The 12,330-nt window shown below is 37.0% G+C and overlaps 3 protein-coding genes across 3 annotated transcripts in view; 1 reads left to right on the forward strand and 2 right to left on the reverse strand.

The window, feature by feature from the left end:
• LOC140170995 (uncharacterized) overlaps positions 1-4,591 on the reverse strand; it is a gene marked incomplete at its 5' end in the record, with an annotated part of 81,166 nt that extends 76,575 nt beyond the window's left edge. The window contains 2 exon segments of the mRNA XM_072194181.1: positions 4,422-4,449; positions 4,451-4,591. Coding sequence (XP_072050282.1) covers positions 4,422-4,449; positions 4,451-4,591 — 169 coding nt within the window.
• A 322-nt stretch (positions 4,592-4,913) lies between these two features.
• The window catches only part of LOC140171753 (set1/Ash2 histone methyltransferase complex subunit ASH2-like), a 56,399-nt gene continuing 48,982 nt past the window's right edge, over positions 4,914-12,330 (forward strand). Inside the window, exon 1 of the mRNA XM_072195072.1 lies at positions 4,914-5,000. Within this exon, the coding sequence (XP_072051173.1) occupies positions 4,978-5,000 (23 nt within the window). The 5' untranslated portion in view covers positions 4,914-4,977. The remainder of the gene's footprint in view (positions 5,001-12,330) is intronic.
• On the reverse strand, positions 9,300-10,284 carry LOC140172011 (uncharacterized). The gene is made up of 2 exons (XM_072195359.1): positions 10,075-10,284; positions 9,300-9,719 (listed from the first exon to the last, which is right to left on the reverse strand). The coding sequence occupies exons 1-2, from the start codon at positions 10,159-10,161 to the stop codon at positions 9,300-9,302; spliced, it is 507 nt and encodes a 168-aa protein (XP_072051460.1). The 5' UTR covers positions 10,162-10,284.

Below are 12,330 nucleotides of genomic sequence, written 5' to 3' on the forward strand. Positions count from 1 at the left end.
TGTGCAATATTGTAAAAGGTGAACTCTGAGAAATCGACGTTTTAATAAACAAGGCGGTTCTCGAACCACGAGTCTCGCCTGCTTTCACAATCGCCTGCTTCTACTTTTGGTAGCTCAATGAACCTGCAACAACCCATGTGACCCCAAAATAAAATAACCTTCCAAAAATTTGACTCTAAATGTTGACTGTACCCATCATGTTTCGTGCCCATACAACAGTTTTTAGCAACTTGACCTCAAGATAACCCGTGGACAGAGTTCGAAATAAGCACTTATCCTCTTGTCCAAAAATCATCGGGGACAACCATATTGAGCTATGTACTTATCCCCTGGACAACCTTTATTTGGATTCTTTTTTTGCACACAAAAACATGACAATATATTTTGGGGACAACCTCCATATTTTCCTTACTTCGACACTGCCCTGGATGACCTTGGATGACCCGAAATGACCTTCCAAACATTTGGCTCTAAATGTTGACTGTACCCACCAAGTTTCATGCCCATAAGACAGTTTTTAGTAATTTGACCTCAGATGACCCCTGGATGACCCCAAAATGACCTTCCAAAAATCTGGCTATAAATGTTGACTGTAACCACCAAGTTTCATGCCCATACGACAGTTTTTAGTCATTTGACCTCAGATGACCCCTGGATGACCTCTGACCCCAATGACCTTCCAAAATTTGACTCTAAATGTTGACTGTACCCACCAAGTTTCGTGCCCATACAACAGTTTTAGTAATCTCAGATGACCCTGGATGACCCCGAAATGACCTTTCCAAAAATTTGGCTCTAAATATTGACTGTATCATGCCCATACAACAGTTTTCAGTATCGCAGATGACCCCTAGGTGACCTTGGATGATCCCAAAATGGCCTGAAAATCTAATCAGGTTGAGAACCTTTGGTCGCGCTACTCCTTCCAAGTTACATCACTGTACCCCATACGGATCTCCAATTAATTTGTTCACACAGTAATTTGCTTGAACTGCTTTAATTTACCTCTTCCTTCCCCCTCCCCGTACTGCCCATCCTACCCTCTCGCACTTTCCCCCATCACTGAGTGGTCGCATGTCATAAGGTGGTCCATTTTGTGTTACAGGCCAAACACTTACATGTACCAAAAAATGATTTTTGGATATTTTGGAGGTTTTGACCCCTTTTGTTAATCAACATGACTTTTGAAGAAAAAATATGTTCCGTTTTTGCGAAAACGGACAGTTTCCGCCTAATTAATGTACAGGATTCAATGTAAATTTGAAACGTTAAATGCATTTTTCTTGTTTTCGACTATTATCAGAGTAATTTACATTGCAAATCATTGGAATAGAGTTTTTGGAATATTTTGTATCAGAATATGTTCCAAACATGATTGTGAACATCTTTGAGTCAATAAATGACCCTTTCAATAAAAGGCGTCTTGTATACAGGCCAGGGTGCGTAAAAAGTACGTAAAATTAATAAATTATTTTTTTGAATTTTTAAGGACAACTTGTTAACACTTCAACCTACACAATTTTGAATGCAAATTATGAATTTGTCAGCAAATTTCACCCCAGAAAATGTATACTTTTAGCATAGTAGGGTGACTAATAAGCGTGTTATGGCAAAATGCTGATCAAATTCGATATTAGAAAACAATAGAAATTCTATTAGAATACATAAGGAATTACAAGTGCATTCCATGCAAATCAGTGTACCACTTTACAAGTAGTGATACTGAAAATGTTTTAATGTTTCAGAACAATGCTCTGATGTATTACTCACAATTAAATACTTAAAACAGCCCTGTATTATGTACTGTTTAAAAGATATTCATTGCAAAACATGTCTGGGTATGACAAAAAATAACATTCCCATTCACTCAGCACACTCAACCTCCTCCTGACCCACCTGCTCCTGACCCACCTGCTCCTGACCCACCTGCTCCTCCACCCCCGCAATTTCAAATGTAAATTGCTGCCATTTTTTTGTTTAAACTTCTGTTTCATTGACATTTTTCACAATTTTTACCCCATCCTTCAGCTTTAAAATGAGACCTCAACTAGCTCAATAGGACAATTCAAGGGGTTGTTGCAGTATAACATTTTTCGTTCCACCCCATTTAGAAAAATGTAATACCTCCACCTTTTTAGGGTACGAACTTGTGACATGCGACCGAGTAGCTTAACACACTTGCCCCTACATTGTATCACTGTTCAAAATTGCAGCTCGATACATCAAATCATTGCGAAATACATAGCCTGAGAGCAACTTTTAATCCAAATTTCAAAAAAACATTTGACCTCAAATGACCTATAGTGACCTTGAAATGACCTTGAAATTATGTGACGCAACTTCATAACGTAATCGTAAAGACCTTCATACTTTGCACCTACAACATGTATGGCCCAAGTTTTCTTGCAATAGGATTCCGGATTTGAACTGTTCATCTGAGAGCTAAAATCAAAACTTTAACCAAAACTTTACGGCAAAGTAAAAAATAAAACATGTTTCTCGTCCGGGTTTTGGAAAAAAAGGAGAAAGAGGGGCTTTTTATTTTTTATTGAAAAAATGCCCTAAATTGCCCTATTTAGATGCTTTTTATCCTTTTTATAAAAATAGCATAAAGATTAGAAGCTGAAAAACATGAAGGGGCTCTTTTTATTTTGTTGTTTTGAGATGTCAACACCTCTGGTCATCACAAAACACTTCACAAATGCTTCTACTATTGTAAAGACTAAGAAGAAGTTGCAACTTCTCGGTATCTTAAAAAAGTTATGACAGAAAGATTGCAAAATAAAAAGAAAAATGCAAAATCTTCAAAAAAGGAAGCGGGAGGGGACGAGAAACATGTTTTTTTATTTACTTGGCCTAACCAAATTTGTCACATACACACGCACACAGAAAAGTGATTATATAGTCTCCTGCCTTATCAGGCGAGACAAACAATGTCAAAATTATGCACAAAACGTCCAAATAGAAAATATACAATGTAGTTTTAACATAGCCCAATGCCAATGGACCAATCAGTAAATAAGTTATTGACCTTTCATATTTCACAATTTGCGTCTTTGCGAACAACTTCCTGGGTCAACCAGTCAATGAAAATTCTTATGAGTTACAGCAGCGGGACGTGTAGACAACTGTAAAAAGTAAGCTTTCACCCAAGCATTGATTGTTTTATCATTAAATAAAAATATACTTTACATGTAAGTTGAAACAAGCCCCACGCTTTTTATTTTATTCCCATGCTTTATTCTGTCGGTCCGTGCTACGTCACTTCCGGTTGATGATGCGACTTTGGTTCGATATTTTGTTGATGATTTCTGTCATTTGTGTTGTGTATATTTCGATCGCAAATAGTCAGTGGAATCAAACAAGTTTCAAAGTTTTCAGAGTGGAAGAAACTTACTTGATTCATCGTTTTATATAATGACAAACCGACAATTAAAGTCCATGGTCGAGTGTTGTTTTTTCCGAAATTGACAATGTTGCCACTCCAGTCTGGAGTGATAACTTCGATAGTCTCCTTCACAGCCGGTTTCTGTCGTTGATTACAAACCGTGAGCCATGTGAAGCTTGGGCCCAAGACTAGAGATAGCCCGGATGTTGGACCGACAGAATAGTAAATTATACCATTCCACGCTTTTTACCCAAAAAGTTTAAACCTCCAGAATTTTCAGAATTTCGAACCGGCACGCATTAAAAAGCGTGGACTGCCGAGTATGTGCACATACAGTTAATACAATACACGCTACAAATGTATGGAATCAAACAAGTTTCAAAGTTTTCAGAGTGGAAGAAACTTACTTGATTCATCGTTTTATATAATGACAAACCGACAATTAAAGTCCATGGTCGAGTGTTGTTTTTTCCGAAATTGACGATGTTGCCACTCCAGTCTGGAGTGATAACTTCGATAGTCTCCTTCACAGCCGGTTTCTGTCGTTGATTACAAACCGTGAGCCATGTGAAGCTTGGGCCCAAGACTAGAGATAGCCCGGATGTTGGACCGACAGAATAGTAAATTATACCATTCCACGCTTTTTACCCAAAAAGTTTAAACCTCCAGAATTTTCAGAATTTCGAACCGGCACGCATTAAAAAAGCGTGGACTGCCGAGTATGTGCACATACAGTTAATACAATACACGCTACAAATGTATGCAACGGCGCAGCGGGTGCGCGTGATTGGTCCAAAGCCGGGCATATGTGAGATCGCTAGGTACAAATGTAGGGAAAATGAAGGAAAAGCATGTTTTTTAATATTTATATACTCATTTATAAATAGATTAGAAATTTGGACCGCAAAAAAAGCAGGAAATCCTGCAAAAAAGCAGGAAAATTCTCATGCCTGGATAATAGGGGGAAATCTCATGAATGGTGGACTCTCCATCTATTTTTATCTCGATGACAAGTAAAATCAAAGGAACCTACCTTCGGCAATGATATCATCCACAGTAACTTTGGTGTCTGCCAACAGAGAATACCCAGCCAACCAGGGAGGTTGCAGAGCCAGAGAAAATTTCTTGTTCTTCTTCATTGTTTATATCCTTGTTTTGACGCTGCTGGAATGATGCGATCACCTTCTCAATTCTTAATGCGTTTCACCGAGAATAAAATGAGCATCTCGAAGGTTAAAATTGCACAATGGTGGTATAATTTTACCAAAATTCAGCAAATACTAGAGAAAAACATTGCTCCGTAGTCAACAAATGTCGACATTAGGATCATAGGAAAATTGACCACAATGCAATGTGGCAGATTAACTCATCCCGGAAGTGTGTGTTTTCAATAAAATAAAATAAGTGGAATAATAGCTTGATTTGTGAACAGTATATAATATTAAATAAGAAATAAATTAAATTATAATAATTTTTCTATAAGTCAATTATCTACTGTTACAATATTTAGAGATGATGGACAAATTTCTCTGATTTTTTTTGTGACCTTTCATCTTTGACCTCTCAAAATTGACCTGCAAAAATTGGCCATGGCGGACGACAACAAAGACAGGTAAATTAAGTATTATCTTGAGAATTTAACCATATCTATTCGTTTTCTAATTTAGTTTACATATATAGAGAATCTTTTAACTGTAATCTATGTAAAGAGTCGGTACAGAATGTAAAAGATTGCTTAATTAAGTCAAACAAGCCCACGAAAAGTGTTCTGCATTGCCATTGGTTTTTTTGCCATCAAAATTCAAATTGATCAATTGCATTGGTATCAGGACGTTTCACCCCACACCAGTACATACCACTACCAGTTCGCCCCAATTCACGTACATACCACTACCAGTTCGCCCCAATACACGTACATACCACGACCGGTTCGCCCCAATTGACTCACTGTGTAAATCGTAATACAGTGCATGCGGTAATTCGATCGATACAACTTCCAATCGTTTGCAGTTTTATTATGCTAAAATCAATACGACCTCCCATCGCTATCAGAGTGTCACCTCTCGAGTGGATTCCTACAGTCATGGATGTATTTTTATTTAGTGTGCTTGTAAATTATTATTAATTTTATACATCGTTTTTTTAAATGTTTTGATTATTATTTCACACCCCACAAACACAACCACATATTGCACCAAGTTTGTTGTTAATATTTTTCCAACAGGTAGGCCCTATACATCCATAATAATAGTATTATGCCTACAATAATGATATTAAAACATATTCAAGTTGTGGGGTAGGCTTTTACGACGGGAATTATATAACAATTAGTGGGTTTTTAGCGGGTCCGGGTTCGCCGTCGGACAAGTTTAGAACTGTCAATCTTTCAGGAGTAGCTCTGACTTCTTCAGGACATATTTAATAATAAACCATTATAACAGGGATAAATACATGTATGCGTATATTAGGCTCTAATAATTGAATCTTTCTATAGGCCTAGCCCTAATAATTATGAATCGTGAGAGTTAATGTAAAAATGGTTTTATTACGCGTCTAAACATTCAAAATATGCATACGGTAGGTAGATCGTGACTTTTATATTTATAAGCCATTAGGCCTATCATGAGAGGGTTAAAATGTATAAGTTCTATGAACTTCAAACAGAAGACTATCCCGCATGTCAGTGGAGCGCATGTTTATCCAAAATAATAGCCTTCCTAACAAAATCATACATGTATTAAGAGATCTTCGAGTTTGGATGTATTGACATGTTAGCTACATGTTCTTAGGCCCTAGGTGATTTTTGATAGCATGATGTGCTTAAAAAGTTGTTTTATCCTTGTTTTTATTTTTACTTGGCCTCATTATTATTATTATTTCACACGCACACATATTACATTTTCTTTTCTATTCTTGTCTGCGTCAAGTTTATTATTTTTCCTTACAGTAAAAAGTCATAATAATAGGCCTAGTTCATGCCTGGGAGTTCATGTAGGCCCTATGACAATAAATATTAAAGTAGGCCTATTTAATAATAACCCATGAAAACAGCCTGGGTAGTAGTCTGTGTTACAGACTGGAAAACTGATAAATACCCGCCAGCAACCAACCTGTGTAGGAGTATAGCATATGTGTTTTTGTTGTTTTATCCTAAAACATGTTTTTATTTTTACTTGGCCTTTTGACAATAATAATAATATTAAAATATTCAATAAACCATGATAACAGGGGTGATAGTAAATACATTCTTTATTAAGGTTGAGATGAAATAATAGCATGTGCTTCTAAAAGTTGTTTTATCCTAATTTCATTTATCATGTTTAAAGAATATACAATTACATTTATACTAGTAGCCTATGGCAATGCCTTTTAACTATCTCACATATTGTCTTTATCACACAATGATCATGCAATATCAAAATAATAAACTTGAATATAATATAGGCTCTTCAACGTGTTTAATCCACACCTTCCGAGATTCTTTTAAGCTTGCTTGAAATTCATTACACCCGCTGCATAAATTAAAACATAAATCACGTAAATCATCTTCTCACAGTCACAGACATGATTATTATCAAAACGATATTATCAACACATCAGATGTATTAGACTTTACATTATTCGCAGATGATACTACTATTCTGTACTCACATAAAGATATATTGAAAGTAAATATCAATTAATTAATAATGAATTGAAAATTGGTTCAAGTCGAACAAACGATCGGTAAATGCAAGTAAAACAAATTACATGGTTTTGGGTACACCACATATGACATCAAAAATAAACTCAACTGTGTGTGATGTATCTCCTGAGATAATACAAGATACAAGATATTTTATTGTCCCATAATTCACATGAAATCACACAAGTATAAATTAAAAAAAAAAAAAGACAATATCAAACAAACAAATTGTGGAGGGATGACCAGAAGTCCAGTAAGGCCAGAAGAAGTCTCTTGTATGATTATTCATTCTGCTGATCGGCATCAGGCGAAGGGAACATGAAAGCCATGGAACCACATCAAACTATGATTGAGTAAAATTAACATCATAGAAATACTGTAATCCCGTGGCTGCATGTGTCCAATTGGTGCAACCAGACTATGCAAGTTTTTTAGGTTTGGTAGCTGTTTGGTGGTAGAGGCTGCAGGCTGGAGGTCCTGTTATGTTCTTGGCTGAAGAAATACAAAACTCGCTGTCAACTTTTGTTGAATTCAGCTTCAAACCTGACAAACATGCTTCACTTTTGCAATAATTCTTACAATAAATTAATACACCACAAATCAAGTAAACCATTTTCTCACAAACTTGAGTTAATTAAATGATTGTAATGCAAATAAACAAGTACACAATTGAAACTTCATTATTCATTCTGCTGATCCACATCAGGAATTGGGAACATGAAAGTCATGAAACCACAATAAAACCATGATTGAGTAAAAATTAACATCATAGGAATACTGTAATCCCATGGCTGCATGTGTCATATCATTTCGGTAGGATACCCAGTTATCATGATCAGCTGGTTATCCACGAGAACTTTGTAAAAGCGAATATTTAGCGTTATCCATGGAGCCAACTTGCTGTGGATCCCATAATTTGATTGGGTTTGAACTTTCCAAAAGATAGACCCGAACTATAATAAACACGTTCAAAATGAGCTTTATCCAAAAACAGATGCAATCTTACCATGCTTACAATAATTAATCAAATAATGCATTAACTTGAATAAACGTTGAAATAAATGATTATAAATCGAAAAGGTAAAATTAAAGCGAGTATTTAGCGTAACCCAGGATCCGGCACGTGGAGCCAACTCGCTGTGGATCCCATAATTTGAATGGTTTTGGAACTTGCCAAAAGGCGGGCCAAAAGGTAGACCAGAAATAAAAGTAATAAACATGTTCAAAATTAGCCTTATCCAACAGATGTAATCCTTATAATAATAATCAATAATCCATTATACGCTTAAATGAATGATTGTAAATCGAAAAGGTAAAATTAAAGCGAGTATTTAGCGTAACCCAGGATCCGGCACGTGGAGCCAACTCGCTATGGATCCCATAATTTGAATGGTTTTGGAACTTGCCAAAAGGCGGGCCAAAAGGTAGACCAGAAATAAAAGTAATAAACATGTTCAAAATTAGCCTTATCCAACAGATGTAAACTTATAATCAATAATCCATTATACGCTTAAATGAATGATTATAAATCGAAAAGGTAAAATTAAAGCGGTATTTAGCGTAACCCAGGATCCGCACGTGGAGCCAACTCGCTATGGATCCCATAATTTGAATGGTTTTGGAACTTGCCAAAAGGTAGTCCAGAATTAAAAGTAATGAAAGTGATAATTACGTTCAAATTCAATGTAATCATTAATGATTATAAAACGTGTAATTGGAATAATTAATGAAATTAATAAAAATTAATGAAATTATCACTTGATCACCCTGAGCAATAGCCCTGTGAAGAGATGTTCATAAATGTATTGTATTCGATGATCATACTGAGCAATAGCCCTGAGAAGAGCTTTTTTTTTCTAATCGAAGATCATACCTTGGGCAATAGCCCTGAGAAGGGCTGTTTTTTTACTAATCGAAGATCATACCTTGGGCAATAGCCCTGAGAAGGGCTGTTTTTTGTGGGTTTTTTTACTAATCGAAGATCATACCTTGGGCAATAGCCCTGAGAAGGGCTGTTTTTTTTTTTTTTTTACTAATCAAGATCATACCTTGGGCAATAGCCCTGAGAAGGGCTTTTTTTTTTTTTTTTTTTTTTTTTTTACTAATCGAAGATCATACCTTGGGCAATAGCCCTGAGAAGGGCTGTTTGATAAAATATTGACGATCACTGAGCAACTGAAGCTGAAGAAGGCCGTGAGTCGAAAGGCGGTTTAAACGGCAGACGCGTCAGGTGTCGAGGTGGAGCTGGTTCGATAGCGGTGGCGGTTGGCGGAATGATGATTGGAGCGACTCCGTAGCAGGCGCGGCACAGGCACGCAGTAGTCTTTCGGTGGTTCTGGTCTTCTGGTTGAATTCATCCCAGTATGTGAACAGACGCCCCTGTAGTCGTTTCGTCATTGTACGCTGGTGTATGGACAGCTTCTGCTCCGTGACCAGGCGGATTTGCAGATCAACCATTCCAGCTTCTCGATGCAGTTCAGTTACCAGCTGATAGAAAGGTAAGTTGGCACGACCTCCTACCTTCTGGTTCAGACGATGATGCCAACCCTCGACATCGTTGTTGGTCCTGACACTTGACATAAAGTTGCTCCAATCGCGAGGTGACCATAATCCCTCTATCCACGTCTTCTCGATGTAGCCGAATACCTGTACACATAAAAATGAGACAATAAAAGGAAATACCATTACAATTCTGGACCTTATTTTGTAATCCTTCATTAACATTATCATCCAATACACAACGGTACTGTCAAATCACAATCCAGCTCAATATCTGTTCTACAGACAAACAAAATGATATACTGAAAAGGGGACATTAAATTAAGATTTTGATCTTTTTTCAACTTCCAAAACTGGCACCATCTGCAGCAGATAGACGTCGGTCGGTCTAATTTTATTTTCTCGATATCACACTTTGAATCACAACTGTCCTCACTACAAATAATGGCATGTTGATGATGAATTATTTCAATACTTTCGGGTTCGACAAGATTGATCTTACCTCTCGCAACTTATCTGTACTTCCACGACGCTTCAGCAGCTGGAACATAGGGGCAATCTTTTCATGTGGTAAGTAGGGGAGGGCCATGACCTCTTGCAGTAGTTGGTAGGTTTCCTTCTTTTTACAATATGTAACTTGCAAGCCAGCTTCCTGCACCTTTCGCCACACTGCCTGTTTCCAGTGGAAACTACAGCCCACCCGTTTGACCTGTAGAAATTGATCAAAATCAAGAAAATATAAACGTTAGGTGTTAGGTCTATTATGTATACCTTTAAAAAAAATGTATAGTGGTGGGCAACGGAGCACTTGCACACGTACACACGTTGGGGGACAACTGAATTAATTTCACATCCCTTCAACCCGATAAGGTAAGCACGTATGTGGGAATCCCTTGCACGTTACAGGGGGGGGCAACATAGTATAGAGCTTTTTTAAAAATTTCACACCGCTTCAACACGTTTAACATGTTTAATAAAGGTAAGCACGTTGGTGGGTGTATGCCTGCTATATGTATGACAAATCTTTTTGTTAAGGCATGTGAGAGATGGATACTCCTCGGTATATTTTTTCAGTTTTGAACAAACCTCTATGTCTCTGAAATTATTTTGTTGAAGGCATATGTAGTTCATTCTAAGTCTTGCATATGGGCGCACACGTTTGTACCACTTCTCACTCACGTAGGCCTATATATAAATAGCACTTATTAGGTTATTATTTATACGGATTGAATTTGGTTACAAACATACCTGTGGGAACACATGTTCCATCGCAGACCACAGTGCTGCTTCGAAGTCCAACATAACTTCTCTGACTTCAAACGGTTGTGTCTGTGACATGCCAGCCATAGCGTCAACTATCGCGTTGTTGAGAGCCTTGAATACCTATATCAAAAAAGTATAAATACATTAAGAATCTAGATACAGTACCAGTGAGATACAGAGTAACAGCGAGCAATTCAACGAGTTCGATATTCATCTTTAGCGTGCATCAAAGCACTATCTATGATCAAAGATAGACGGCAAATCGGCGAGTTTGAGTTTTGACACAAATCCACGTCATCACTTGTGTAGCATTTTATGGTTAGCAACTATGATTTTCAACTGATGAGATTTGGTCGTTCACATCACCTTCGTAAAACGTACATAACTCGTTAACAACAATAAATCAAGCAAGTATATGATTTGTCGACGGACCTGATCTGCAAAACATCAAGGTGTTATTTTTTCAATAATGTATTATAATTTATAGTAAACAATCGTTTTAGCTGCCTCGACAAACAATACTTAGTCAACCCTCAAACCTTTGAACTTAATATATTCATCATTCCATTCATTTTATACCCGGACAAAATGGAAGATGGGGAAGATGCCACATACCTTCTTGTAATCTTTCGCCCTCTTTCCGGACATGATGGCGTAGGCCATAGGCATCTGCTTGATACATTCATCCTTTTTGACGAAGCAATGGAAGCTAACCAGCTGGTAGAATGGGCTTCGCACAACCTTAAATGTGCCGTCGATGTACCACCGCTTCGCATTACCCAGGGCTAACAGCTGCGTAGAAGTCGCAAACAGCAGATGACGCCGACCATCGTTCATGGTGATGTCCTTCCGTAAAAATCCTGAGAAAAATCATAAAGAACATCATGATTTGTACATATTATACACTGCAAAAACAGTGTTTTTTTAAACACTTTGATTTCACTTTGAAAACTTGTTTAAATATTACGGTAGAGTATGACGGATAATGTTTAAGTATATGATGTTTATGAATATATAATGTTTACTGAGCTCCTAAACATGTTTACGAAGTAAAAGCAAGAATGTGTTCAATGGGTTAACTTTTTTTTTCAGTAAGCTGTAACCTGCGCTAACAACGGATTGCCACGGGTCGTGCTTTTTTACTAAATTCATATCACATGCATGTTGGTCCAAGCTGTGGAACTTTTTTGTGTAGAAATCAATTAAACATCTCTGATTTGAAAAGTTAGCGAATATACACCAACACATGAGCATGCCGGCTCAATCAAAGAAGAAGATCTAATTATAGGCCTACATGTTATTTGAAAAAGAATTAACATTTTCACACGTTTAAAATAGTAGTCAATGGTTATTGAGAGAACTTGTTATTACTGCTCCATGGGAATTGCCCTGCAAAGAAACAAATATAAAATTATGAACATTATTATCTTTCTAGTATTCCTACCTTCAGGTATGAAGTCTTGCGCCAACTCAAACTCCATGTCTTTAGGATCAG

The sequence above is a fragment of the Amphiura filiformis genome, chromosome 15 (genome assembly GCF_039555335.1).
Source record: "Amphiura filiformis chromosome 15, Afil_fr2py, whole genome shotgun sequence".
Lineage (NCBI taxonomy): Eukaryota > Metazoa > Echinodermata > Ophiuroidea > Amphilepidida > Amphiuridae > Amphiura > Amphiura filiformis.

Coding starts and splice junctions, on each gene's coding strand:
- LOC140172011 (XM_072195359.1), bottom strand. CDS start 10,161: ATGGCCCTCCCCTACTTACCACATGAAAAGATTGCCCCTATGTTCCAG. Junction 9,720..10,074: donor GTACAGATAAGTTGCGAGAG/GTAAGATCAATC, acceptor TTATGTGTACAG/GTATTCGGCTACATCGAGAA.